This window comes from Sylvia atricapilla, chromosome 1, assembly GCF_009819655.1.
Source record: "Sylvia atricapilla isolate bSylAtr1 chromosome 1, bSylAtr1.pri, whole genome shotgun sequence".
In the NCBI taxonomy this organism is placed as follows: Eukaryota; Metazoa; Chordata; class Aves; order Passeriformes; family Sylviidae; genus Sylvia; species Sylvia atricapilla.
This window is the reverse complement of record NC_089140.1, coordinates 47,478,976-47,501,738: the sequence shown is the minus strand read 5'-3', so window position 1 is coordinate 47,501,738 and position 22,763 is coordinate 47,478,976. Positions and strand designations below refer to the sequence as shown.

Here is a 22,763-nt window from a genome sequence, read left to right as displayed (position 1 = left end):
AAGGGCATGCAAATAATGGGACTGAATGAAATAATCCAACACGAGTGTACAAAACACTGGGTTTATGCTTTCATCAGAAAAGTCTGAATATGTAATTTAGCTTTCTAATTCAAAGAACTGAATCCAAAACCACATTTTCAGTCTTTCATGGTTTTGTTAGGTGGAAATTTTGGAGGTTTCACTTTTTTAATAAAATGCAACACCCAAAGCAAAACAAACAAACAAACAAGAAAATAAAAAGATAGCAATGAAATGGTTAAAGTCACTTATGTCAGGTTTAGAAAACAAAAGCTGAAACTTCCAGGTCCTATGTATATTTTCTTTTCCTTTGTTCATGTAAGTAACAGAATAAATGTGAGGGAATACTTTTAACTAAATAAGAAACTGTACCGTTTGAGTGGTGAGCCAACTTTTGGACTTGCTGAAGGAACAGCAAGTATTGCATAAGTACTACATAAGTATTAGCAAAGACATAAGTATTAGCAAAGCTTGGCAAAATTGCAGGGCTTTTGCATATAGAGTGTTTAATCACTGAACATTTTCCACAGAGAAAGAGATTTGCCTGTGAAAGATGTTCATGGGAAAATTTGGCTGGATTTGCTACTGAAAACAAGTGGAATTCAAACATAGACTGGATGGATTTTCCAGGTCTGTCAGGTTTGGGAGAAGGTTAGCAAGGAGGAGAGATGTGAAGCTGAAAGGTAGAGAAGCTGTACCCATATTGCCTGGTGCTTTGTGCTAGCTGGTGAATTTGTTGGTCACTTAGATGACCAAGGAACTCCATTTCTACTGGTATTAAAAAGACATGAACCTGGCCTACTGGCTCCCCTTCCATTTAGAAGAAACTAGGCTGGAGAGTCCCTGTAGTTGACTGGAGACAAGAAGAGGGATAGCACAAGGACTGGAGCACAAGGGAGAGTGGCAGGCTTGCACCACGTGCAATCCCATGTAGCCATTCAGAACTGGAACAGGAGGCATCTCAACACAGTGCTTTCAGCTGGTGAAAGAGCCTGGACATCTTAGCTGGCCACACCTTTATTTGGTTTTGTCTCAGCTAAACAAGATAGAAATAGACAAAGCTGTAATGTTTTTACACTTATCCATTTATCAGATATACTGAGCAATGATTTCAAACCCTTCTGTTCAACTTTTTAAAAAAAAATTTGCTCTGCCACTTTTCCTGTTTCTCTATCCATTAAAAGAGTCTTTTTTTAAATTCATCATTAATTCTAGGACTTGAGTTCTTTGATTTTTATGTTTTCTTAGGGAGAAAAGAGCTATCTGTTAGAATCCTGTCCTTGTTTTCCTCCTGTAGAACCTGCAGTTTGCCAATATATTAAGTTAATTTTCATTTAGTGTATGCCATTTAATGTAATTAAGGGAAGCAGCACCAAAATGTATGTTCCTAATCATGGGTAATTCTCATATTGTTTTTCATTAGAATTTAAAAGCTTATTATTTGACATGTTAATTATTACGTTAGTATATGACTAAGGCTATCTCCTCATTTCCCCCCTCCCCTCACTTAACATTTTGTTTGAGAAGATCAGTACATTTTGTCTGTGAAAAGCCCTGGATTAAATGCCACCCACAAATGATTTTGTGCATGTTTTATTTTGCCAAAGGAGGTTGTCAGACATTGGTGGAAATAATGTAATATTGCCTGACCTAAGATTTCAATTAACTAACAAGAAAGTTTACCAAAACTGTCATATTAACTTTGCACATCATTTTATTGTGGTGGAAACATTGTCACACAGCACTTACTTCTTGCCTTGTCTACCTCAAGGCACAAAACACAAACAAGAAAATAATTTTATTCCCTATTTCTGATGTAAATAGTTTCCTACAAATATTTAATGCAAGGAAGAGGTTTTCTGTCTATCAGTCATTCCTATTTCAGCCCAGTATTACCCAAGCAAATGGTATTTGACCTGTGTGCTTAGATTAGCATTGTTTTGAATGGAACCTTTGCATTTGTGGGTGGCATCTGATTTTAGTCCTGAAAGAAGAGAGTGAACTTCTTCCACATTCTTTTTTATCAAAATGAAGAAATTATGGAGAGTGTTTGTATGTATTTTGATGATGATTCTAAACCTTGCCTTTCAAGTTTGTAAAGGATTGCTGTTCACTTCCCTTTCTGTTACTATTAATTTTATCTTCAACTTCTTCAGGCCAGTCCTTAAGGAAGATTTCCTTTCAGTCAGCTGCTTCCTGAGCCATAATTTTACAAATATATAATTTCCCTCATATTTTACCCTCTGTTTTCCTATTTCCATTTAACTGAACTTCTAATAAAATCTCATTTCTTCTTTTCCTTTAGCCTTCATTTTCTATTGAAATACAACATCTATCATAGCCTCTTTTTTTCTTCTTCAGACTTGTCCTCATTTTTAATCATTTTGTTGCAAGCCATCCTCCAGAGGCATTCCTCCTCATGCTGATACTCCCCACTGGAACGTTTGTTCCTGCTCTGGTCACTTTTCCATATTTATAACACCCTTCCTACTAGCTTGCCTTCATTTTTCTTTGTGTACTCCAGTCTGTTCCCATTCCTTGTAAAAATTATCTTCTTGCCCATTCCTTTAGCCATATTACCTTCAGTGCAATTTTGTGACAGCTCTTTGTCTTCTTTTTCTCAATTAAGTTCAAGATGGTTTTTGCTCCCAGTCAAAGTTACTGGGTTTATTTGAGTGAATAAATAGTAATGTTAAAAGAGAACTGGATGCGTCCCTGGGTATCCAGTGTTTTTCCATCAGGATCTGTGTATCCAAGGGAAAAATAATCACTGTAGCTAACAGAACTCTGGGAACTTTTGGAAAGTGCCAAGTCAGGCTGTGGCCACAGACCCTTCCTGCAGAGGTGGAGTAGCCCAGAAATGACAGAATTCAGCAATAAGTGGTCCATTTCCTCTGAACATGATTAACAAGGTGCTTGCATGCAATAGCACAGTAAGCTGGGAATGTCTTGCAGGGAACTGAACTTTTTTACATCAGCTTCTTCAGATGGAGGTACTCCTCAGACCCCTTCCTTGCTTTTTCTCAGCCTCCCTTTCAACCCCTGTTTCACAGTGCTCACTAGTCTGGTGCTCGTGACCCTGATGCTCTTATTCCATCTTTCTTACAAGAATGCAAAGAATCCTGTATCTCCTCTTCCATAGTCCTGGATGAAGAGCAGTCCCAGCCCATCACAGTTCCCAGGAACTGTGTGGTTTCAATCTGGTTTCCCACACCTGGGATTCATTAGTCAAGAGAAAATAAAAATCAGAAAAAACAAGTTCTCTGAAATGTGAAACAGTTGTGATCACTCAATCTCCAGCCTGATCTTTCTTTACTCCTTGACCTTCTGTATCTTGGAATCCAGTGCAAAGTCAAGCTCTCCAAGTTCTCTTCCCTCTTTTTCTCACCAGAGGGCAGGCAATTATTTGGGTCCCGAGGCTTTGAACAAGATTTCACTTTGATGTATTGCTACAGCATCAGGTTTTCTGACTCCTGCTTATAGACCTGTTAAACAGCTTGTGTGGAACTGCTGTCACATCTCCTATCTCTCAGCACCATCATCACATCTGCTAAGAGTGCTCATTTGTTCTGCAAAATGATAGTCACTGCGAACTGGATACTGATCCTGATCCTGCATGGAAACAGGCTGCTCAGCTTGATCAAAACCACTGCATTGTTTCAAGTCTCTTTCCTGCAGACTGAAAAATATCTTGGTTAATACTAGAAAATTACAATGGAAGGAAAGGAAGGAAAGGAGGGAGGGAGAAAGGGAAAGAGAGAGAGAGAAAGAAAGAAAGAAAGAAAGAGAAAAAGAAAAGAAGAGAGAGAGAAAGAGAGAGAAAGAAAAGAAAAGAAGAGAGAAAGAAGAGAAAGAGAGAGAAAAAGAAAGAAGAGAAAGAGAGAAGAGAAAGAGAGAGAAAGAAAGAAAGAGAGAGAAAGAGAGGGAAGAGAGAGAAAGAGGGAGAGAAAGAGAGGGAAGAAAGAGAGAGAAAGAGAGGGAAGAGAGAGAGAGAAAGAGAGGGTAGAGAGAAAGAAAGAAAGAAAGAAAGAAAGAAAAGAAAGAAAGAGAGAGAAAGAGAGGGAAGAGAGAGAAAGAAAGAAAGAAAGAAAAGAAAGAAAGAAAAGAAAGAAAGAGAGAGAAAGAGAGGGAAGAGAGAGAAAGAAAGAAAGAAAGAAAAGAAAGAAAGAAAAGAAAGAAAGAGAGAGAAAGAGAGGGAAGAGAGAGAAAGAAAGAAAGAAAGAAAAGAAAGAAAGAAAAGAAAGAAAGAGAGAGAAAGAGAGGGAAGAGAGAGAAAGAAAGAAAGAAAGAAAAGAAAGAAAGAAAAGAAAGAAAGAGAGAGAAAGAGCGGGAAGAGAGAGAAAGAAAGAAAGAAAGAAAAGAAAGAAAGAAAGAAAGAGAGAGAGAAAGAGCGGGAAGAGAGAGAAAGAAAGAAAGAAAGAAAAGAAAGAAAGAAAGAAAGAAAGAGAGAAAGAGAGGGAAGAGAGAGAAAGAAAGAAAGAAAGAAAGAAAGAAAGAAAGAAAGAAAGAAAGAAAGAAAGAAAGAAAGAAAGAAAGAAAGAAAGAAAGAAAGAAAGAAAGAAAGAAAGAAAGAAAGAAAGAAAGAAAGAAAGAAAGAAAGAAAGAAGGCAATCCAAAACCGCAGCAACACAAACTTTTTTTGCAATGGGTATTAAATTCTGCAGAAAAATGAAGAGATAAAATGTATCAGAGCTTATATCTGCTAAATCCTCTGACAGTTGCTTTCTCATCCTACTTCCTGACAATGAATCAACTTAATTATTCCTGTGGCTACATACATCCAGACGGCTTAGAGTTGCCTCTTTATTGCTGGCTACAGTAACTGTCCTTGTGTTCTGGAATAGCTAAGAAGATTGAAAACTGGGAGGTTTTTGTAATTCCAGAGTACACAGACTGTAATAGAAGTAATGGTCTGGAATTTTGGAGTCTCTTGTAAATGGTTAGATTGTGCCAGCACCGAGTTTAAATTTGCTTGTGTAGGAGGGCATGTTTAGATTAATATTCTAAAGTAATGTGGAGTGAATGTTTGGTACAGGCTGTGACTGAGAGACTAGTGTAGTGAATTCACAGACTGCAATATGTGGATATTGGGGCAGGGGGTGGGGGGAATCACTATTAAATTATGTTCCAAGGACCTTGAAGCCTCTTGGGATGACTCTTCTGAGTAGTCTGAAAACATAACCATTGATCTAGTTGTAACAATTTATCCTTTGGAACAGTCTAAAAGATGTTTCGAATTACCTCGTGCACACATTAAACATGTAAAGTTTTCATTAAAGGAGTTGACAGGCTGATGGTCAACTGAAATAATTTCCTTTCCCTTCAGAATTAAATTTTTATTACAGCCTCCTTTGTCAGCAAGCACTGTTCATTAAGAGTGATTAGGCTATTTCATCCTACAACCTTGTTTTTGCCTGCCTTGTGGATTTAACTGAAGGAAATCTCTTTGTGACACTGAAATGACCAAGCTGGATCTCAATCACCAAATGCTGTTTCTACCTGCAGTCTTTAATTTGTATTAACCAAGCTACTTTTTTTTCAGGAATATTTAGATAGGAAGGACGCTAGGTAAGAATTTTTTACAGCCAGTTTGCAAAGAGATGTTTTTCCTCCAGTTCTCTGTTTGTTGGCTGGATGATTTTTAATGGTCACATGAAAAAGCTAGTGAATGAGGACCTAAATCTTCTCACATCTGAGGTTCTAAAAGTCTGGTTGTAGAGAGGAGTCTCCAGATGAAGGGTAGTTCAGTGGCTTCTCTTGTATCGTGTGCTGCAGTGAGGTAGGGGAATCACACCTTGCAGTGCTTGATAATGTTGAGCCAAATCAGGAAAGCACTGAAGTAAGCACATCACTGTAATGTGGGTTATTTATATCCACAACTTGTCTGTGCAGAAGGAAGGTGAACTGTCAAGATCAATTAATAGCAGTCGGTCAGCATTACGTGCTGACACACCCAACCCCCTGAGTCACCCATCCAAGCAGCAATCAGTGTGACAAGTGCCCCAAAATACAAGAGGTACAACTTAGAGGCTTCTCTGATGGCATCCAGACTTGTTCTTGCTGCTGAAATTGCACATCAAAGGGTGTGCTTATCCAAGTGAAACATTGATATTGTGGGGAAATTATGAGAAGGGTTTATCTCCTGTCTGGTACTTCACAGAGCAGAAAATCATAGCATGATTTAGGGACCTAATTCAGGCCTTACCACCATGGACAGGGACATTCCTGACTAAACCAGCCAGCCTGGGCTTGAACACTTCCAGGGCTGGGGCATCCACGGCTTCTCTGGGGTGCCTGTTACTCTCACAGTAAGAATTTCTTCCTCATAACTAATCTAAACCTACACTTTTTCAGTGCAAAGCTACTACGCCTTGGGTAACACCCCAGATGAGTTGTGAACGTCTGGGCCTTCAGGCTGCTCTGGGGGAGGTTTCTGAGAGAATTGATGCTGTGAGTTTGTAGAATGAATGTATCTGGTGAGTGGAAAGCTCAGACTGAAATTTCCAGAATCCTGCAGGCTAATGGTAGGTGTCTGAGAGGGCTGCCTGGCTTCTCTAGTCAGTACCAAGAGCAAACTTAGCATCAGTATGGTGAGTAGAGAAGTTTGCGCTTTCTGCAGCTGCGAGCAAGGTGCTGAAATGAGGTCAGTGAGAAGCTTGCTGTAGCGTTTGACCCTGAAAAACTACTCCTTTTGGCGTTAACACTTTCTCACTCTTTTTATTTTGACCCCTTGTTGTAGAGCCGAAGTTCAGACTTCTGCTCCATCCAGAAAGAATAGACTTTACTTGCACAGGCAAAAGTTGTCATGACAAGAGAGAGAGAGGAGAGGGGCCAAAGGTTGGAAAGCCAAAGTAGTCAGAATATATGATAAAGATGAGGTCAAATAAGCAAAACACACAGCAAACTAGAATTAAACAGCTTAATGAAAAACGTAATGGCTGGATACTAGCTATTGAAATATGGTAAATGGATACAAAATCTGGGCAATAAGGTATTATGTGTTTAATTGAAAAAAAATTGCAGATTTCTTCCTACTGTCTTTATCTTCATGTCTTCAATGAATTTACCTGTCTTAGTTCCAACACAGAGCTTGGATTCTCGTACCCATCCATACAAGGGGTCGTCAGATAAAAACCACGTAATTTAAAGCAAATGCATCCTCTGAAACACTCATTTCTCAGTAAGAGTAGCAAAGCATAATATAATTAAAACAACTGTCTACAGTGTCTATGTACAATCACATTGAGTGGAGAATACCTTTAATTTCATTGTAAGGTCAGATACATGAGGAGGAAAGGTTGATGCTGTCTCTCAGAGAGCAGTAATCAAAGGCTGGCAACTGAGCACTGGAAATTGAACAGATTAGAAGTCCTTGGCAGTGATTCCCAAAGGCTCAGGAGACTCACTACAATCAGCAGCTTTGACACTTTGGCCAGCTAGTTAAATACTGCTGGCTATAAACGTGACAGGGCAAGTAAGTGATTGTCCCCTCATGGTGCTGGCCCTGGGGCATACCCTTCCTGCCTTCTCTCTCAGGAGCAAGGGCAGCCTCTGGACCAAGGGGCTCTTTCAGGGTACCCTGTGAATGACCTTCCACACAACAGCAAAGAAGAGGAATTTTCATTGTTTGCATGTTAACTCTACAAATTAATTACAGAGAACTGTGTTGCAAAAAAATAAAAGTGATAGAGCTTCAAATCCACTGAATTTGAACCTCCTTTGCAGAGTGTAGCCAAGAATGAGCACTGCTTCATGTGGATGGTTTAAAGATCAGACTGGAAAGATCTCTATGCATGCAATTCCCTAAAATACCGTATTTATTAATTTGTTTGTCCATTTGTTTTATAAGAAAAAGTGCTTGTAAGAGACATCTTCCCTATTATGGGTCCCTGAATTTAGGAATCTAAATTTGTATGTAAGCAACAAAAAATCAGATCTGCATTGATATTTGAATGAACTCATGAAACTGAAATTACATGCATGCATAAGTGATTTCAGCATTATATTTATATTTAAAATGAATTGGCAGCAATAGGTAGTCATTGTCAAGAAGGCAGAAGGAGGAAGACAGAACATATTTTTAAACATTCAACTAGGCACTAGAATTATTTGTTTCACCTTTGATGTTTCCTTTGTGGACACATTCTGCATTAGGTAAGCCCTTTTAGTTTGTTAAACCAAGAGTCAGTGAAATCAGGAGGATTATGCCACTCATGTTGTTGGACATGATCCATCAACATTCAGGTTGTTTGGGTTTTGTAGTGGTTTGTCATTTCTGAGGTGTGACAGCACCTTTCTTACTTGGACTGGTGTGGACTAGTGAGTGCACCGTGAATGCAGACGAGGAGGTGTTAATTCCTCAGAGCACCCAGGTGCCAGCCAGGAGTTCATATTTCAGTAGGGAAGTAGCTCTTTCTCACTGGTAGACCAGCTAAGTAATTCTTCCGTTCTTTAGTTGCTTAGTTTCACCTGCTGGGCACAGCTAAAATGAGTGCTTAGATTGCATCTGAGAAAGAGAAGGTACGTCTCAGGACGCAAAAATAGAAAACAGTGCAGGCAATGAGTTAGAAGATTGAGGCAACACATGTGAAACAATTAAATATTTATATGAAAAGAGAAGGGTTTGGAATTATTAGGGAACCTCTGAGGGGCTGAGTTTCTGTTTTAAGATGCATAGTGAAGATGAAAGAATAAAGGAAAAATAACAGCACAGAAAAAACTTAGCCTTCTGTTTGTGTAACTTGATTTCTGTCATTACCATTTTGATATGAGGGGGCTGTTACCATTTCCTACTAGTTTTTAGCTTTGGCATTTGGGTTAGGTGAACCTTTCTGAGTATGATAAATTGTTCTTTCAGCCAATTTAGGCACATCATCAGATAAATATTTCTAAGTGTGTGACTTGCACCATCACCAAGGAAATGAGTCCAGGGTTATGGAGAGAGAAAGAAAAAGTAATCTCCATATGTATTTATCTGAACTAGATCCAAGAAACTCTCCTTAGTTAACTGTATCTCAGCAGTTTCGTCCTAAAAAAATAATTATTATGCAGAATAGATGGCTGTTGCCAAGCCATCCTTCATTCTCATTTTTGGTTTGCATTGTTTATAGCCTTTATTCAAAAGCAGTCCTGTAATATCCTTGACAAAGTGATCTTTCTCTTTCCCTGACTAATGGTCTCTTTTAGTGAGTTCTCTTTCCTTCTCTGTGTATGGCCATAACGTGCCTGCAGCATAAGGCTCTCACAGAATCTCAATGCCACTGAGGTTGGAAGCAACCTCTGGAAGTCATCTGGTCAGCCTTCCCTCAAGCAGGGCCACACAGAGTCTATTGCCTGAGACCACGTCTGGGCAGTTTTTTAGTATCTCCGAGGATGGAGAATCCATCACCTCCCTCGGCAACCTGTGCAAGTGCTTGGTCATCCTCACAGTGAAAAAAGGATTTCCTGGTGTTTAAAGGGGTTGGAAGTGTTTCCTGTGTTCCAGTGAGTGCCCATTGCCTCTGAGTGTAAGGGATAAAAGGAAGCAATGGGCTAGTCAGCAGCTCCCCACCACCCTCAAAAAAAAAAAAAAAGCATCAGTTTTGTCACAAAGCAGATGAGCTTTTGATGTAGGCTGTGATGTCCTGTCATAAGTTGACTTTTTTTCTGGTTATGTTGCCGAAAAGTTGTCTAAGAGACCACATAGTAGTAATCATCTATACCTAAAAACCTTAGCGTGCCCCCGAATAAGATTTGAAACGGAAACACAGAAAGTGTTAACACAGCTTCTTTTTCTTTCCTTGTTAACTGCAGGTAATGCAGGTAGTGAAAGAACAGATAATGAGAGCACTCACTACCAAGCCTAGCTCTCTGGATCAATTCAAGAGCAAACTTCAGAATCTCAGTTACACAGAAATACTGAAAATACGTCAGTCTGAAAGAATGAACCAGGAAGATTTCCAGTCTCGTCCAATTCTGTAAGTATTGTGTTCTCTTCCCACTTGTTTTTTCATGGAAGGATTAACAAGGGAGAATGACATTTGTGAGCTCTTCTGGGGAATCCCAGGGAGAAAAGCTGTCCAGGGAGCTATGCTCAAAAGCAGTAGTGAGGCATCTGCTTAAAGTACATTATGTTTTCTTCTGCTGGGAATCATAACTTTTTACTTGAGTTCAGTGAAGCCAGATTCGGCAAATCCCAGCAGGAATTCACATGGCTTATTTATATCAAGCAGTGCTTTGACATTTCCTAGCTCTGCATGATTGTGAGCCTGATTTTGATGCTGGTAGTGGCTTTCAAAAAAAATATCCAACTAGTCAAACACCAGAACTTTGTCTTCTGTTCAAAGCCTCGCTGAGCAAGACAGGGAGATGCCCAGAAGAAGAGGAGCCACACACTGACTTTCCAAAAGAGTTGTCCTTGTATATAACATTATGAATTGGTGTTAATGACAAGCATTCATTTACTTATTTGTAAATAGCAACGTTCTGGCAGCTAGCCAATCCTTTGCTTGTTGTTTACTGCAAAATATGGAAGGCTAATATTGCCTCCATAGCTCCTTCTCATTTCTCAGAATACTCTTTGTTCTGTTATATGAAGAATGGAGGCTGCACTTGGCTCTGGACCAAGTCTGGGCTTGTGGCTGAACTGATGGCACAGGACAGATGCAGACTCTGTGCTGTGCAAATGTTGTACTGAGAATAACAGGAACCTTTTGAGATCAGCCGAGAAATGGTGACGACTCTAGAAGCATCAGCTGAAATGCCATGAAATCCTGACTGTTGCAAGTGGAATGGCTCATGATATTCTAAATCTCCTTTTCCAAGGCAAAAGTCTAGAAATGGATTTGGACCAGAGCATTCCATGATTCAGAAGCAGCATATTAATTTTGATCTGTTTCTACAGGATACAGTTATCTAAGTACAAGCTCTGGGGACACATTCCTCCAGGGGCAGCAGGGCAACAGTGGAAGCATAAGCAAAATAGAATTACAAATTAAATTTTAACCATACCGGTGTGGATCAAAGGGGGACTGCTTCTTTTATGTTTCCAGTGTGTTAGAAAACATGACCTAATGCCCAGTTAGAACTGATGTCACTCATAATAATGCACCAATTAAAAGTCTACAAATGGTTTCAGTTAGTTTTGCATTGCTCCACAGAAAGCCCCTGCAAATCCCCTGTGTAGCAGTCTGCAGTTTTTGCTACAGTGGAGGCTTTGGTATTTAGACATACAGTACGACTCTTACTTTGCTTTCATGAGTGGGTCGGGTCTTGCAACAGACGCATTGTACCAATATGGTAGACGGTTGCAGAAAGACGTTTATTAAGTAAAGTTTTCAGGTTATATACTTTCGGGTCTTCTACTACGTCAGACAGGATATTGCCCTACTTTCCGGGTTAGTAGTTGGAGTGGAAAAGTACTGGCACATGTTAGTAGGGGGTTTACATTTCTTTCAAGGGTAGCTCATCAACGAGAGGGGAATGGGGCTTTTCTCTTTTTCTCACCGTTACAGCCCGAAATCTTCCGCTAGCCGCCTGTCCCTATCCAACCACACCCCTGCAACATTTAGCAGTTCAAAGCTGCTCAGAACTGCAAAGCTTTTTACCAAAGCTTCTCCTCTTCCTGGCTTTCCCTATGGCTCAATAGTTTTAGCATGATACATATCAATTATTCATATTGTCTTGCACCATCACCTAGCATTGAAAGACTTGCCAATGCCCTGTGCAAGATCTTCATTTCCAGTGTCACTCTGGATAGTTGCTGTCACAGTGCAGAGTCTCCTTCTCCATCATGGAACAAGTGAAACAGCCAACACAGATAGTTAAAAGTAACTGAAGTGTTACCAGAGAATCATTTAAAATTCAGGATAAAGGCTAAGCCTAAAGGCTATAAAGGCTAAGTAAATCGATAAGGTGTTTAAGCAATCACAACTACATTTGCAGAGATTTAAGTCCATGCATTTGCATTTTGATTACATCCATGATCAACTTGTTCTCGACTGAAAAGAAACAGTCCTTTCATTTTGTGCTTTGATTTGATTCCCTGTACTGAACTCTCTCAAATTGCATAGATGGCACAGTTGATAGAAGTACAGAATCATGGCCCCATTGTAGGGAAAGAGACTGTGAGTGAAAAGAGCAATCGTGGCTGTGCTGTATATTTTAAAGCCCTGCAGATATGCTAAAAGAGACTGTGCACAATGGTGACTATAACATCAGCAGACCTTGTTTAATTCTGCTTGAGAATATGGCAATCAGGGAATGGTATTTCCTGCCTTGAACATGATAGAAGTCTTTCTTTTTCTATTCATTGTATGAAGCACTGTAGTTTTAGGTGTTCAAGCTGCTGGATAAGAGAAGCTTCAGTGAAGTTGTGTTTGAATGTAAACTGGGAAGTGTTGCCTTAGATCCTCATAACTACAACAACCTTGTTTTGCCATGATTAGTAGTTTCTTTTATATGAGTGTCATTGTATCATATGAAGTAAAGCTTTATCAATACCTACTTTTGATTAGGAAAAATAAAAAGTCCTTCAGAGTAGATTCAGAGATTTGGGATTTTTATTGATCATCTGAACTGCCATTCCATAATGAAATTATAAACTATCCCAGTTTATTCAATAATGAAATGATAAAGTATCCCAGTTTCATTTTGAATGGCTGTAGAAGAAGTTGTCTAGGAATCCTGTGGGCCTGTAGGGGACCACTGATCTCCTTGACAAATTAAATGGCAACAGAGATGGGTTAATGCTAGATAAAAAATTTGCATCCAATTGCGGACTTGCTGGTTAAGGAAGAGTTAATGGCAACTAGGGAGCCATTGCTAAGTAACATCTGTCTGAAAATCAGCAACATACAGGGAAAGAGAGGAAGGTGTCTGGATGCTTTTCTGTGTTTTATCTTACATATTCCTCTGCAATGTTAGAAAGAGCCACTACTGCCTGCTCTGCATGCATGATCAGGAGAGGGAGCATAGCTAGATGACAGTAAGATAAAAGGACAATAGACATGAAACTAGTTCTGGGATTACTCTCCCTTTGCGTTGTAATAATTTAAATGTCTGTAATATGCTCTATCCTGGAAAGAAAACTGCTATCAAGTAAGTCTTGACTGTAAGCTGGAAAGGTAAAAGCTGGAGACAGTTTTAACTGGTGCTGAAGAAGAGTTTATGTAATGTGAAAAACTTGAAAATAATTTCTAATGATTTTCAGATATTTTATAAACAAGTAACTGCTGTTAGTATTACCTCCAGTGTTAAGACTATTGAGATCACAAAATTAGCAATCATATATATTAATGTGTGTTTCCCTTAACCCCTCTGTCTCACCAGCAGACTAACTTTTTACATTCTTATGAGACAGAAACACAGTAGGAAACTAATGGCAGCTTTTAAAGTCACTGTCTCCTTAGACTTAGTCTGTTCTATCTCTTCACAAAGCCCAAACTGTTAAGCAAATGTCATCTGAAGGACAATAAATAAATATTCACAAAATGTATTTGCATTTATGATCTTCCTTTAGCTCATTGTTCCTGATGGATTTTAAAATTAGGCAGGAGGATGTACTTCTGGCACAAAGATTTTTTTTTTTTCCTAACCCTCCTGTCTTTAGACACTGATGGTGAGGAACAGAACTTTATTGCCTTCAGATGGCTTTCAGAAGGAAAAACAGAGTTTCAAAGAAGCACACCTTTTGTTTGCATGCTGTGTTTTGATTGTTCTGACCCATTTCTGTCACCTCAAAATGGTGCAACAGAAACCTTGACAGTGAGGAGCACTGAGTGCCAGGATCACCTTGCAAAAATATATCTGGAGTCGTGATGCCAGAAAAATGGCTGAGAACCATACAAGTCAGAGTAGCTGTGTTTTGACAGGAGCTGCTGAGGTCAGTAAGTGCAGCAGGTCACCATGGCAAGGGCTTGATGGTCTTACGGACTTTCACTAAGTCCAGAGTTACCAGAGACTGTTTCTCCATGGGATAATGGGTTGTTTCCACAACCTCTGTATGATCAAGGACCATCAAACAGAAGAGAGTAGCACACTGAGCTTCACTGAGCTTTGTGAGAGCATAAATGTCTGTGTGCAGAGGGCCTCCAGAACATAACCAAAGAGACAAGAGGTCCCTTCTTGGTTACCTCCCCTTCTCCTGTGCAAAGTCTGCCTACACTGAAGTATTTTAGACAGGATTACCTGTTTCACATTGGATAGGCTAAAAAAATGTGTCTATTCCCCTGGTTTGTAGAGGGCAGATGGGGCATTAGAGGCCAGAAGACAAAATGTCACGAGCAAACATTCAGATGTTAACATGCTGGGTGACCCATTCATTTTGGGGAGTTTTTGGTAGTGTCTTACAAATACAATGTTATGACATCTTTAATGCCTACTTCATGCTAATCATCCAGTTTCTGAGTTAAACTACCTAAATATCAAACTGATGTTTATACCACTCTTTAATGTTTGAAATTAGTTCAGCTGGAGATACAGTCAGCAGCCTGAACTGCTGAGTAATCCAGACTTGTGTTTTAACACTGTTATTCTCAGCCCCTGCTCTCAGGTTTTACCTGAGGAATAGGGAAACTCATCAGCTCAGTAAAGGCAAGACATTTATTCAAGCACAAAATTATTTTAATCACAGTATTTAACCATTCAACATATTTATATCTTAGATCCCAATGAGAAAACAACAGTGCTTGAAAATTCAAGTCCTAAAAGACTAATAGCACATTTCCAAAAGATGGTCTGTTTCTATAGTTACAATGCTTCCTTGGGTTTTTGACCAGCTAGATTTTCAGAGCTTGTAAATATGCAGTGGGTTATGCATCCAGTCATTTCATTGACACCTAGGGGAAAGGGGGCATTTTGTTTTAAAGGCCTGATCTTTGTAACAGATGATTTGCTGTGATTTCAGTGGGGGTGAAGCAGATCAAAGGCACAGGATCCAAATGAGTGTGGAAATCAGCAGAGAATGGGCTTCCTAAGTTTTCAGGAAGAGAAAATTTTTTGTTGTCTCTATGGGATACCAGAGCTTAGGTTCCTTTTGATGATGATTGCTGGAACATACTGCCAGACAGAATGATTTTTGGTATTACCCAATTTGCACAGCAATGCAAAATTATGGTTCTGACAAACTTCATATTTTATAAATCCTCTACACATTCAGTTATTTTTTTAATCTTACTAGGCTTGCTGTCGAGTTGATGTTTAAACCTGTCTTTTATGTATTCTTAATGAATCTAAGTGAGGATATAACTGATGAATTCAGACATCTGTGAATCCATGTGATGGTGTATGAAATTAAACTTTAAATATTATGTGCATATGTTTTCTGCCTAGTTCTTGACATGTTGAACTCTTATCAAAATAAGATGGAGAAAATGGATTTTCTGAAGGATACATAAGATTATTTCTACATGTATTGTGGGTCTCCGCACTCCTGGGCAAAAGTGAAGTTGGATCCTTGCATGATCCCTAGTCGTGACTTAGTCTTCCACAAATTCTGATAATAATAAAGTAGTCAAATTATATGAAATTAAGAACAAGACTATAATGCTGATCATTAATTTCACTCTTTGGCATTGCTCTCTGCTTTTTACTGCTGCTTCAAAATGTTCTAGCCTTCTTGTGTTGCCCTAAATAATAGTGCTAGGGAAGTATACTGGCATAGGATCATGCAACAAAAGGTGACAGACCCTCAAATAAGCTTCACAGGGCTCCTATGATGAAAGAGCATTATTTTCTACAGAAAAGTCTTGTTGATGCATTATATCAAGTGTTCTTTTTAGAATTAATAAAGTAATATAAAAACAAGCAACTTGCCTGAGTCATACACTGATGTTGTGGCAGGGAGATGCCTATAATAAAGATATCCTGACTCTGTTCTTTGTTAAAAGAAAAAGAGGGTTTTTTTCTGGGACAGACTAGATTCTGACCTGGGCTTGTCAGTGACTGATGTCCTCTTTAAACACCTTACAGAAACATCTTGTGAAACTCTACTTCAGAGGAAGGAGGATCATCTTTGATTGAATTTAACAAGTGCCTACTTTTTCTCTTCCCAAGGGAACTAAAAGAGAAGATTCAGCCAGAGATCTTAGAACTGATCAAGCAGCAACGTCTCAATCGACTTGTGGAGGGCACCTGCTTTAGGAAACTCAACAGTCGACGTCGACAAGGTACAGCTCAGACTCCCTAGTCTGGCTTTATGTTGTCACTTTGGTCTGAAAGTTGAGCTGAGGAATACTGTTTTCACTGGCAGGATCCTTAGTTGTAGTGATGTAGCAATCCTTGACTGCTTTTACCAGGAGATAAAGCATCTCCATGTTACCCATTTTCAGGATTCCCTGTTTCCCTGAAACAGGTTTCAGCTTTATCACATAGATTATCTGGAACAAGTTCAGCATTTGACAAAATCTCAAGCAGCAGTCTCACATTCTCTGCCTGAGTGTTCTGACTTCTTGTTCGTCTCAAAACAATATCTTTGCAGGAATAGCACATGAAACTTAAATTTGAATCTCCCAGTCTTTGATCACCTATATGTATGCATCATGTTCATTCTGCACCCCTCCCTCTAGTACTTTACTTTAGTCTTATGTTGCCATATCAATGATTATATTATGGTGTTTAAAGATGCTTTTTGAAAGCAGTTATGTCAGTAATTTTTGTACCTTCATATGAATACTTGATTGATATGAGAAGATTTTTTCCCAGTTCTGTGAGTCATTGCTCATTCTATACAGTAAAACTTCCTCTGCTTCTTTTCCCCTCAGAGAGGCATACTTCTTTCTCCAGATAGTGTAATGGGGACATAATGTTAATTCAGCAGATAATTTAAAGTCATATCCAAAAACTTTCCCTTTAAATCCCTCATTTTATGAGGATTCAGATTACTATTTGTTTTCCCCTGTTACAAAACCTAAGAGTAAGAACTGACAAAGGTCAATAATTGAGACCTTAGAATTAATTCTGAGACCTTCAGATTAGTTGGGGGAAAGTGTGTTCTTCACAGGAAAAGGTATCCCTGCAATGTCTCCTTCCTTAGAAACAAGGAGGCAATTTTCCTTAATGTGTGGAGGTTATTTATAACCTCTCTGTCATGCAAACAAACATGTATGAAGCCCACTGCACAGAAAGATGGTCAACATTCGAGTCTGAATTTCTGTACAGACTGGATAGAGAGCCATAATTCATGCTTTTTCTTCATCAGCATACTCATGGAGTGAAAGTAGGTAAAGTAAGGCATAGTTTGTCTGGCTACCAGTAGTGAGGGCTGTTTATTTTATTCCTCTCAAAGCCTTAATCCAAATGACTCAAATTCTAGGGAAGGAGCAGGATTTGTAGCAAATATTCTTCTTTTGGCTGACCTCCAAGAGGAGGACAGACTGTTTATTTTATCTTAAATTGTTGTTAGTTCATGATTTATAGGATCAAGAGCCTTAGGGAGTATAAATTTATTCAACTTATAAGAGTAGAGTTGAAGCATAAAAAAATATATTTTTAAAAAATCAATGTAATCTTCTCGTCCTCAGTTGAGAGCGTTGCTTCCTCTCATGCCTTGGAGTGAATTCTACAGGCCACCAGATTAATTGCTTTGATGTCATATTTATACAGGGCCAGAAATAATTCATGATTCTTTGGAAACAAATAAAGCATGCGACCATGCCTCAAAGAACATTATCTTCACCGAAATAGATTGTTTTTCACAGATGGAAGCCTATTTAGGAGGTCATGTTTCCACATGCCCTTAAGAGAGTTGTGTGTGCTTTATGACAGACTTCTGTATTCCCTGAAACAGAAGGGCAAATTGCCATTTGTGAGGGAGGCAGTAGACACAAAACCATTAGAGGATGATGATGCATGAGGCCACCAGGACTAAATTCAGTATGGCCAGCCCTGTCCTGGGGGGCATCAGGCCCAGCATCACAGCCGGGCAAGGAAGGGGATTGTCCCACTCTGCTCTGCACTGGGGCAGCCTCACCTCCAGTGCTGGGGGCAGTTTGGGGCACCACAATATAAAAAAGACATTAAGCTTTTAGAAAGCATGCAAAGTAGGCAACAAAGATGGTGAAGGCCTTGAGGGGAAGCTGTAGGGGAAGCAGCTGAGGTCACTTGTTCTGTTCAGCCTGAAGGAGAATGAGGGGTGACCTCACTGCAGTCTGCAGATTCCCCATGACGGAGAGAGAAAGAGCAGACACTCATCTCTTCTCTGTGGTGCCCAGTGGCAGGACCTGAAGGAATGCCCTGAAGTTGTGTCAGGAGGTTTAGTTTGGGTATTAGAAAAAGGTTTTTCAGCAGGATTGTGATTGGGCACTGGAACAGGCTCTCCAGGGAAGTGTCACAGCACCAGCCGGACAGAGTTCAAGCAGCATTTGGACAGTGCTCTCGGGCACATGGTTGTGACATTTGGAGATGATCCTGTGCAGGGCCAGGAGCTGGACCCCATGATCCTGTGGATCTTTTCCGACAACTCAGCATATTCTGTGATTCTGTGACCCAACACTGTGCAATTTAAAGAAGCATGCTTGGCATATAAGCCATTTCATTGGGATCCTTTTTTTAGGTATGTACAGTGCCTGGCATGGTCCAAATAGCAAATACTGGGAACTGGCAGAGAGCAGAAGAAGCTGTCTTGAAATCTGTATTTCTCCTTCAGGGTCTGCTGTATCCCAAGGCAGCACAAACTGTAAAACCAGGGCTGTCGTGATGTCAAGAATTAGAAGATGAAGTGAAATTAATGGAGGACCTGAGGTTTAGCTAGGGATACTACACATTATGACAGTCAATCATTCAGATAATTCCTCTGAATATCCTGATAAGAGTAGTAGAAATCCCAAATTCAGAATGTTTCTTGTTAGCTTTGTCCCACATCCCCATTTCCTCTCTCACAACCCAACTCTCTGTACAAGTGCTCAGTGCTCAGGGGGTTCAGGAGCCCTTGTCACCTGCCTGGTGCTCTGCTCCAACTGAATCCACCTGTCATGGAGCATCACCAGAGCTCTAAAAACCCCACAGTCCATCCAAATTGACATGGAACTGAAACAGAAATGAGTACTGCTCTGAGGCATCATGATTTGCCTGTTATGTTGCAACCTACTTGTAAGAGTGGCATGATCAGGTAGATGTTATACTAAAGTGTATATATATATATATATATATATATATTTACCTTTCCTGTGATTCTTTTGTTCCCTTAAAACAATCTTGGAGCAAATGTCACAAATCTGCAGATTGAACAAGAAGAACCTGAACGTGCCCTACACAGAAGCTGAAAGCATTAAATTGCCTGTTTAAAGATAATTAACAGGCATTAGCCCATTTAAAGACTCCAGAGCAAACTTCTGTTAAGATTATTGTTTGAACATGTGGTAGGACACACATGGTTAGTCTCAGTAAGTTAAAAGAATTGACTTACAGAAAAATGTGAAGGGAGTTTACAGCCTCTTATGGCCTTTTGAGAAGAGATTAAACACTTTCATATTAACTTAGCATTGGAAAGCCTCCAATTCAACAGGTGATTCACTGGAGGGAAGCTGTGAGGTATCTATATTCAGATCTCTGCTTTTTGTGTTTCAGCACTGGATTATCACAGCAGGATTTCTCTGTAGCTGAAATTCAGAAATACCATTGTTGTCCCAGCAGGATCCTTTGCACTTCCAAAAAAATTCATGGCCTTTCCCTTGCAAGGTTTTCATAGGAGAACTGCAGCAGTAACTCCTGGGGTTTTGTTAAGTATCTTAATCAGTTGGAAATGGAATAGCAAAATCTAGACTCTCATTCTGATCACTGTTCAACAGCAGATCATCGTGCTCTGCAAATCCCCGCTTTGTTCCTGGACCATGAACATCTGCTGACAGATAGACCTCTTCAGCTTTCTCCTTCTTTAGATAATTCCTAAAAGAAAAGGGAGAAGACTAAAGCAAAAACCTGCCAAGCATTCTACACCCCCAGTTATTATTTCTAGTAGAGCTAAGTAGCAGATAAAGCAGATATCCTCATTTTATTGAGGATAATAGATACTTCTAATGCTGTCATCCAGTACATTTGTAGAATATGTTGCTGGGTGCACTCTTGAAAATAAATTCCCTTTTTACCTTTATAAAGATTGTAGAGAAATTGCATGCTATTAAGGTGGTTTTGCAGTCAACATGAGGTTTCTCAAACAGTAATTTTTGGAAGCAAGGGAAATCCTGGTGGTACACACCATTAAATTAAAAAAATACAAGGTGCCATGGAAGTTACCTGGAAAGTGAAAGCTTAACTTGAAACAAAAAAATCTAGTGAAGACAGGTTTTCCATCTCTTGCTAGGATAGGTAACTCACAATTCTAAACAACAGCACACACTTTGACTTTGTTTCTGCCAAGCTCTTTTTTGCTGCTACTTCATCCTACTCTCCATAGTCCCACAAAAAAACCTAATATTCTGTGAGCACAAGACTTGCTGTGGGGAGCCAGTTAACCAAATATGCCTCCAACAATGCCATGGGTCAAATATTTGCCAGTTATTTGAAGAGCTTCCTAGCTTGATGTAGGCAGTTAAGACCAGTTGGAGTGAAAATATCCACACAATTTTAATAGTGACAGAAAAAAGAAAAGGAAAAGACAAGCATGCCCACGGGCACGTATAGATATAAAATCTACACAAATATATGTTTTCACAGATATATTTAAAAGCAGGTTCCTGTTGCTAGATTTGTGAGGATGTTTTTCTTTGATCAAAAAACTTCTGTAGTAACTTCAAATGTATCTTGGGAAAAAAACACATATTCTCAGACTTCTTTCCATGCATATCTGAGCTATTTTCTCCCTAGATTCTAACAATAGAGCACTCCTGTACTAACCACAGCAGTTCTTTACCTGGAGTAGTATTGTTAGAGGTATATGAGTCATTGGCCATTAATGCACTTGGAAACACACTGTGTGAATGACCAGGCATTCTGTAGCCCATCAGCAAAATGTTCTGTGCTCTGCTATTTGTTCACAATTTTGAATACTACTTTTGTAGCCAAATTGTAGGTGATTTTGTTACTTGGGATTTTTTTTAACCATCTATAATCTTATACAATGTTCTATGGTGTATTTAACCCCCTGACTCTTCTAGCAAATATCAGAAAAATCAGAACAATTTGCTTGAAAGCTTCTCCGATTAAAAATCAAAATTACTAATTCTGTTTCCCAAAGAAGAATTTCTAGCAACCTAATGTAAAATAGCAACAGTAAAATAGCTGCATCCAGTTTCAAACTGTTCCACTTCAAGGCACTGAAATCTCATGTGAGTGGGATATTTTCTGATACACTGTCTGTAGTATCATGTACAGCTGAACTGGAATGGGTTAGGCTAGGTGGCTGTAGAAGCAAGGGTCCCTTCTCCTACCAACATGCTGTCACCCTCCTCAGCCTGGCTGGTGCAGTCATTTAGTGGCTGTGGCTGAGGAAACCTCCTTAGTTCCATTTGTAGCTTTCATTTAAGGGCTTCCCCCTTGACAGCAAAGCTATGGCAGAGCAGAGTCATTAGTGAGCCCACAGGAGAGTTGTGCTGGACATGCTTCAAGCTACAGTCTATGGCCATTAAGTTTTAATTAACCTTGGGTTATGGGGAATTGCTGAAAAGGCTCCTCAGATATTCAAAGCTTGAGTTTCTTCCCATTAAGCCACCCCTTCCCAAAACAAAGTAAGATATTTTCATGGAATGATGTTCCTCTCTTTTGTTATTGAAGCGTGGCATTGATAGAACCAAGGTTACCAAAATATTAACCCCTAGGAGATAAAAGAGCCAATCCCTTGCTGACACCAACCCCATGTGTGATAAACTGAAAGGAATCTATAGTAATTTTGTTTTCAGTTAGAACATCTTTTTGCCAAGGTCACTGAGAAGGTAGTGAAACCATGTTGGTTTTCATTAAGAAAAAAAAAAATACTGTTTTAATTTTAGAGTTGGAAAGTTGTATTACTTTGTATAGCCAAATAAACAATGAGGTTGCAGTTAAAGCTAGGTTGGAAAGCCTCCTGCTGCAGTTACTGGAGGCTTTTCTTTAGGCATAATGGTCAACCATGAGGTTCCATGGGGGTGTGGTCTTTAAGCATCAGGCTTTGCTATGATTCTGGTAGAGTTCCCTGTAAAAGGCATGAATCTAGAAAATTTTCACATGCATCCTTCTGAGATACACAAACTGCCAAATGAATTGCTTGTAGATGTGCTCTTCAGATGAGTCTACTGAATGAGGCTCCTACTTGTTCTAGTTCCAATTCCCTGCAGAAGTTTTGCAAGTGGAGTCTTCCTCTCGATCCCATACTGGGCCACTGTATGTTTTACTTACAGTCCAGGGATGCTGATATTCCAGCAGCTCTTCTTGTATGCATCACAGGAGCATAATCTCAGGCTCTCTGCCATACATCTTTCAGTGTTGTGCATGCCTGTGAAGTTGATAGCCAGAATCACTCCCATGGCCACTTCGAGCCTTTGCCAGAGGTTTGTGAGGTTTTTGAAACCTTTTTGTAGAAAGGGCTGCACACTCAGAAAGTAGTTGGAAGTGTAGTGGGTTTTTCCCCTAAACCTTTTTACCCACTGTGACGAAGAAATTTAAAAGGGTGTGTGAAAGTTCATTTTTACCATGCAGTTGCCTGTGTTTTACTGCATTGGACTTTAAATGACTGGCCAGGGGCCTGGAGCATCCTTTAGGAATCAGCTGGGTCCATGAAGCCAATGTTTTACTGGCAGAACCAAGAAGCCCTTCCTCTGCTAGCGCTCCAAATGAGCTCATGTATGCTGGTTCTACAG

At 39.6% G+C, this 22,763-nt stretch overlaps 1 protein-coding gene across 4 annotated transcripts in view; it reads left to right on the top strand.

The window, feature by feature from the left end:
* Positions 1-22,763, top strand: part of ELMO1 (engulfment and cell motility 1) — a 305,386-nt gene that overhangs the window by 266,680 nt on the left and 15,943 nt on the right. For all 4 annotated transcript variants that reach the window (XM_066321961.1, XM_066321951.1, XM_066321970.1 and 1 more), the window contains 2 exons: positions 9,811-9,974; positions 16,051-16,163. In XM_066321961.1, coding sequence (XP_066178058.1) covers positions 9,811-9,974; positions 16,051-16,163 — 277 coding nt within the window. The remainder of the gene's footprint in view (positions 1-9,810; positions 9,975-16,050; positions 16,164-22,763) is intronic.